This window comes from Montipora capricornis, chromosome 4 (genome assembly GCF_036669925.1).
Source record: "Montipora capricornis isolate CH-2021 chromosome 4, ASM3666992v2, whole genome shotgun sequence".
Lineage (NCBI taxonomy): Eukaryota > Metazoa > Cnidaria > Anthozoa > Scleractinia > Acroporidae > Montipora > Montipora capricornis.
Window position 1 is genome coordinate 50,644,430 of NC_090886.1, and position 7,500 is coordinate 50,651,929.

The window sequence follows — 7,500 nt, forward strand, 5'->3', positions numbered from 1 at the left end:
GTTTTTTGATATTGGCTAATACTTAGGATAGCTCAAACGTTTATCGCCGAAGCCGTGGTGGTTTAACCTCTCTAATGTTTGCAATGGCCGAGTTTCATGCACCAAAAACCATTGAATCCTGCAAGTGTTCTAAAAGTTTGACTGTCCACACTTAAAAAACCCTTGCACCTGCAGTTATTCAACCGGAACCAGAGTTTTCTGGTTCCGGTTTAGGATTATTCCAGAGCCTCCAGCGCCCGTTCCGCTGAACAATGGTAACGGAGCTCCGGGAACAAAACAGCGTTTCCGCCATTTCTTAAACTCAGTAAGTCCTTGTCGGGTCCATGGTCATCCAGATCTCTTTTTTTCCACTTGCTAAAAAGTGGTTTACTTCTTGTGAACATTTTTCTACCCCTTTTTATGTGGGTAAAATCATCCTTCAAAACCTCCTTTGCTCAACTGAGTGTGAATGCAGTAAAACTAAAAGGAGCTGGTGAGCAGACACAGCATTCGCTCAATTTGGATGCAATAGGCCTTTTGCAACAATTCGTCATGTGACCTTTTTTCCATAAACACAATGATTCTGCTGGTTTCATGAAATTATTTTTCCAGAAATAAAAAGAGCAGCTCAAAATATGCTACCATGCCGATTTTCGTTCAGGGTATTTTTTAAACTGGTGTTGTTGAAAGAATTTATAACAATTTGTTTGGGAAAAGGACGCTTTGCCACCCACTCACGCTTCAATGATTTTCATACAAATCCTTGTATTTTTCTTAGTTTTCAAACCGCTTTAAAATTTTTCCTTCGAAATACGAAAGTTTTAAAATTTCCACCCTTCCGCATTTATTCTTGTTTACCTGACCCATGGTAAAAGTAGGAATCTGGGCTCTGTTTGTGGCGCGCAATTAGGAAAAATTACATTGGAGGGCAAAAGCTTTTCGTTGGTAAACTAAAGTGAGGAATTTTCGAGTGTTTAAATGGTCATACCATCTTCACCTTAAGTGGTATTTCTCTGAAAATTTGTATTCTGGCTAAGACAAACACGATCTTTCCATTTTTGGAAATTAGTTAGTTGCAAAAGGGCTATTGCTAGACTTGGTGTCATATTTTCGTCGAGTTTGTTGGTTCTCTACTCTTCAGTCAGTTCACTGCCAATTTCCTGGAAGAGAGCAATTGATGCATCTCAGTGCTCGTAGATCCTTCCACATGTTTCTAACGCTCCATCAGCTTCCATCCAATCATCAGCTGGTGTACACTGAACTCTTGTCCTTTCTGCCCATATTATTCGGACGTAGACATCACTATTATTTACATTATTGTTGAGTACACAGGTAGCGTTACGAACGTTGCTGAGAGTCAGCCTTGATTCAGATTTAGACCTCCTCCTGATGTATGGTCGATTTATGTGATTACGGTCAAAAGAGGCTTTACCGGCAAGGAAAAGATCATTTGAGAGGTCATTTCCAAATTTTTACTGAAAGGCGCAAATTTCCCTTTGAACCGTGACTTTGTATTTAGATACTTACGATATCGATGCACTGATGCCCGCAAGTTTAAAGAATAAAAATTCAAAATAGTAAAACCACCCGTAATTTAATGCTAGTTTAGTCCTTACTATTATTTTATTCTTGTTTGGAAACCTCTGAGGCAATGAATCATTTACGTTGGACGAGTCTTTCCAAGAGGCGCTCTTATCATAAGGCCAAGCTCGTCTTTCTCTGTCTCAATTCGTTAGCTCCAAGTTATTTTTTAGCATTTTTTATTAGATTTTCGAACATTCATAGCTATTCTACAAGGCAGAGCAGTACGTTATTGTTGTTACCTAGGGTGAAATCCAATTTTGGGAAAAACACATTTCCTTTTAGTGAAGTGAAAATATATAAAAGCGATAGCTGCCCACCGACGCTATATGTGGCGCCGTGCAACACAGTTTTTATTATTAGTTTTTGGTGGACCTTGGTGGATTCTAGTATTGTAAATTAGATTTTTAATGTTGTTTTAGTTTTTAACGTATATTTACAAAGTTTTTCATCTATGTACATAAATTGTATTTTGAACCTGATGTTATTTATACAGGGCCCTTAAGCTTATGGATACCAGCCTTTAGGAGTTGAACATGCTACCCTGTTTAAATAAAGTTTTACTTTACTTTACTTTTTTTTTTTTTAGTTTACTTCGAGCTGGTTGACATTTTACAGTCTTTAATGGCAGAATTTTCACTTCCTCCGTTGGGTTTTCACATTTTCTTTCAATTCGCGTTGCCACTTAACTCCCCGCTTAGAAATCTTCGTTAGATGTACAAAACAAGCTCGCCTGCATAGCCATTAATCGTCCACGTGGCATGAAACTATTTATAATAAGTCAGCATAGCGCATCAAACTCCTGCGTGAGTTTATTGTCTCTTCCCTACCTAGAGTGGCACTTACAGATTTTACTCTGTCTAACGCCAGACGATTTTAATCGTCGATGGGAGCCGCCTTGGGGGTGAAAAAAGGGTTGGATCATGCTTGCCTACTTGCATTAAAGGCTGACGTTAAGCACTCAAGCATGAGTTGAGATCGCCCATTGACTTTGCTACAGTCATATCTAACATGTTCATTGTTGTAAGATCACAACTACGGCGACATATTATTTTGGTCAAATCTGACTTAAATGTCAGGAAGCACAATCTCGCCGATTTTCTGTGGATGCTTACGAGAAAAGAACATGCACTTGGTCCAACACCGGAAGTCCGCGATTCACGGACTTCCCGTCAAATCTATCAAATCTGATTGGTTGAGAATTCGAAACGAATCTCGGCTCTGCGCATTCTCAGAAAATCGGGTCCGGCCAGAGCTCTCGATCCCTGCCACAGGCCAGAAGGATCGTGGGCTCTGGGGACGAGAATGCAGTCAGATAGCAGACAGGTAACTAATTCATCAAATTATATTTTAATTAACCTTGCTATATTGCAAAAGAGGTACAATACGGCTTTCTTACAAGGTGTCGACAGTTTCTAGATTTAATTGAATTTGTCAAATTTTCGGCACAATTTGAGAAGCTTAACTTCTTGTGGAGCGCGTCCAATTATAAGCTCTTTAGAAATAGCAAGCTTTTTGTTTTGACGTACCGTGTCTGAGCAGGTTTCCACGAAAACACCGATAGCACTTGTATTTTGGCTTCATAAATAAGCCGAAGGTGGACTGTGTGAATAATTGCACATCTCTCTCTCGTCACGTAACACGTCCTCTTTGAAAAGAAAAATATATTGCATCAACGACAACAAAACACAGCCAGCATTCGAATCAAGCACTGCCTGGCACAGAAATGGGAAAATTATGCGTCAAATGCTTTTACCTCTTAGCGTTGTTTGGCTGACACACAATACTTTGCATTTATGAAAAATTGGCGGGGACGCCAGACTCGCTTCCCGAAGCATTTGCTCTGCTCAAGACCAAATGTGCGATTTTCAACCCTATTTATGACCTTACCCTTAAATTTATGCCCTGTCGCAAACCTATCTCAGTGCCCTATATCATAATATGTGTGAGCTTCCTGGATATCCTTGTCTAATTGCTGGTCTTATTGATAATGATGAAAAACTGACACTGCCAAATTCAAGACTAAAGTGCAAAAACCATGCCCAGTTTGAGACCAAAATGACCAAAATGAATACTCTATTTCTGACCTAAGGCCATCCCCTTTTTTCTCTGTTTACCGTCGTCCGACCGACCCAGATTTTTGCGTTTTCAAAGAAAGTTATGAAGAAGGCGATGACATATTTGACTGGTTTGTCAGCTTAGCTTAGTTTGTCATCGATTGTAAAGCCACGTGTATGTTGTGACTGATTTCTTAATAAAGACATCTACAAATACATAATTTCAAGAAATCGTCACTTTAATCTGAAATACACACAATGTCTTGTACTGGCAGTGCTGTGGATAATTTCAGGCGAGATCATCGCGCGAGCAGTAAAAAAAAAAAATTGAATTGAGTAATAAATTTCTCTATTTAAAATAAATATGGACCAATTCTCAGTCTTCTCAGTGTAGAGAAAGAAACAATCGTCAGTAACGTGAATTTAGTAAGCAATCGTGACTACAATCATGGTGCTATTATAAGGATTTATGGCAGGGTTTGTACTCTTTTGAGCTCTTCAAATTCTGACTTCCCATGACTTCTTCCATGGCCTTTTCAAGTTTTCCAAGACCTTAGGATTAATGCCAGTTTCAAAAATCCAAACCCGAAAACTCAGTCGTTTTAGAGCGTTTTTAACCTTTAACAGTTCAACAGACACAAACTCTGGAGTTCGCCAAAATGTGTACCGTTTATGCTGCTTTATAATTACTCCTCTCTATTTTCCTGTTAAGGCCATTCGCGCGAAATTTTTTTTAACATTGATTTTCTTCTGAAACATTTACCACTGTAAGATGATGAGTTAGTTATGTCAGAAATGTAAAAAAAATGGGGGGGGGGGGGGGGGGTCACAGACTTCGTTTTGGAGAGAACATGTCCGGAAAAACACCAAAAATGTGACAAAATCGGGCTTCGTTATCGAATAAGGCCAGTGTCTGTAAACCCAAATATATTGCAATTAAATCTTTGAAGTGAAATCTTCTCTGCCAAATATTGTTTAAGTGGACTAATTAAGTGAATTTAGTCAACTGGTGAGGTTCCCTTAAAGATCAAGTTCGCATTTAGCGACCACAGTTTCACGCGCCTTGCAGCCGCAAGATGGCAGGATTTGATGTCCCGTGAGCAGAAATCTTGAAATCTTTTGAACTTCCCACATTGATTTTTTGTTCATTTTTGGACAACGTGGAGATAATTGTAAATAAAATCCGTTTCTGGAAAGAAAAATAGGGGTCACCGAACGTCCAAGACCGTTAAATCCAGGCAAAGCTATAGCAATGGCCTTTTGCCCTATCAGTTCTCATTTTATTACTTAGCGCGCGCGCTCGTGTATGACGTGGCGTGTGCATTTGCGTGCGCAGTAAGGATGCGCAGAAACAATTGGCGCGAACGTCCTTAAGGAGAAATGGCGTGACGCGCGAATAGCGTGCGCGCACAGAAACAGTTTGAATTTTAAGTTGAGTGTACTTTTATTGCGCGTACGAATTTGAGGAGAAAAACGTTTTATCGAGAGAGTTTTGAAACAGTTTCGCGTGAACCGTAGTTGTGCCCTTTAGAAAGGTTTGTGCCGTTTAGAGTTTACCGTTTTACCGAGTTTGAAGTGTTTTGGTCGAGTACTGTTCCGTTTACCGCTCACCAACATTTTCTGGCGACCACGACGGGAGAAAGGCATGAACTGGTGTTTTCTTTGAGGTGTCGTTTCGTGTTTGAGTTTTTGAGTTGTGCGGTTATGGCCTCGGAAACCGAAGATACCGCTGTTATCGAATTTACCGAGGAAAACGCCGAACAAACAGGACTAAGTGGAGTCAAGAAAAGGAAGGAAGCGGACATTTTGTTACTACAGATAAAGAAGCGAAAGCGTACCGAAAAAACGAAAGTCACGAAACTCCGACACGAGCTGGAAAAAGTTTGCCTTAAAGATTCCGAGTTACCGGTCATCGAAAGTGTGATTGGGCACCTTTGGACAGCCCTGGAAAACGCACAGGAAACTTTGGAGGAACTGATTGCGTTCTATGTCGAGGTCGGAGATGAATCTGAGAAAAAAGAAGCCATTGAAGAGTCGGAAAGTATCGAAAAAGAAGTACAGAGACCGATTGAAGCTTGGCAAACTGTAATAAGAACTCTCGCGCGCAAAACGGTAAATACAGGCAAGTCGATTAGCGTGAACATGACGGATAACTTGAAAAAGACCAGCACCCTGTCCAGCAGCTGAACGAGAGTCACGAAACTCAAGGAGACCGAAGTCGATTTCTGAAGCCGTTAAAGATCCCTACGTTCAGTAGTGACAAAAACAAGTTTGAAGATTTTTGGGCCCTTTTCAGAAGTCTAGTAAACGAATCAGCTGAGCCAGCGAACCTGAAAATGGCAAGACTGCGGCAATGCCTCACAGGGAGTGCGTTGGAAGCCATCCGTGGTCTTGAGGTCACAACTCCAGAATACGAAGAGGCCAAAGAAATATTAAAATCAAAATATGGTGGCGCACGCCGACTATTGCGAGCCTACATGGATCAGCTAGAACAGATGCCGTCAATCAGAAGTAATCAGAAGTAACGATATTCACGCTCTGGAGAAGTTCGCAGACCTTGTGCAAATCAGGGTCGTCAAGTTACAGGCGGAGGGCAAAGATGGAGAGCTAGGAGATGGAACTCTTCATAGTCTAATGGTAAAGAAGTTGCCTGGTCGTCAACTAGAGAATTACAGCCGCTGGTTAAATGAACGCCAGTGGCGGATCTAGGGGAGGGGCCCGAAGAGCCTCCATATTTTGGTAAAAAAAGAAGAAATGACTGAAGGGATAAAGGCCAGCAGGGCAGCCGCCCGCCCCCCCCCCCCCCCCTTCCTTAGCTCAAGGTCTGGATCCGCCACTGAACGTGCAAGAGAAAAATCAGTCACAGCATTCAGAGACTGGCTTAGAGAAGAGGTCAGATTTCCAGTTGAAGCAGCGGAAATGGCTAACGGGATTTAAGCGAAGACTTTTGAGCATGTTAAACCGCCAAGAGCACCGAAGTACCCAGATCTTGGTAGGATGCGGAATTTCCATACTGCTGTAATCGAGAATGAAGCAAGAGACATGCGGTCTCCCTGTTGTCTCTGTCAAAGTCTTGATCATGGTGTGTGGTTCTGTAAGCAGTTCCATGACAAAGGAGTGGATGACCGCTGGCACTGCGCCAAAGAAAGGAAGCTCTGTTTTCGGTGCCTGGCCACTGACCACAGGGGGAAAGATTGCAGAAAAGCCCGAAGATGTGGAATAGAAGGTTGCCCTCGAAATCATCACCGCCTTCTTCATGGACTTAAAAACATGTCTGAAACCGGACCGATGAATACGTTGCCTCGTGTTGACGAAGAAAGACGCCCAGTCGTTCCATGGGAGTGGGTACCTGTTGTGACCATGACCAGCTGTAATGCCGAAACGCCGAATGAAACATGTTCGTTACGAACTGTTTCTGTGTGGATGAAGGCTAATGGTAGAAAAGTGAAGATAAATGCTATTCTCGATGACGCATCGAACGAGACTTTCCTAAACGAAGAAGTTGCTGGGGTACTGGGACTGCAAGAACCTTTCCAGAAAGTTCAAGTTCATGTACTCAATGATACAGTAGAGACCTTTCAGTCAATGCCGTTAAAGATTGGAACTGAAAGCGTCGATGGGCAGTTCTCAAAGGAAATCAGCGTCAAAACGTGCCCGCAGAAAGTCACAGGCAATTACAGAGTTGTAAATTGGACCGAACATCAAAGTAAATGGCCTCACCTGACCCAGTGCAGCTTTGCCAAGCCCGCAAACAATGAACTCGTCGATCTTTTGGTCGGCATTGATAACGCTGAACTCCACTATTCCCATGTTGATCTCCGAGGGAAAAGTGGTGGACCCATCGCCCGCCTTGGACCACTTGGGTGGAGTTGCATTGGTGCGC

The 7,500-nt window shown here is 42.1% G+C and overlaps 1 protein-coding gene across 1 annotated transcript in view; it reads left to right on the forward strand.

Annotated features, from left to right (window-relative positions):
- The first annotated feature begins 6,614 nt into the window (after positions 1-6,614).
- The window catches only part of LOC138046807 (uncharacterized), a 1,518-nt gene continuing 632 nt past the window's right edge, over positions 6,615-7,500 (forward strand). The window contains exon 1 of the mRNA XM_068893387.1: positions 6,615-7,500. This exon is cut by the window's right edge and continues 632 nt beyond it. Coding sequence (XP_068749488.1) covers positions 6,615-7,500 — 886 coding nt within the window.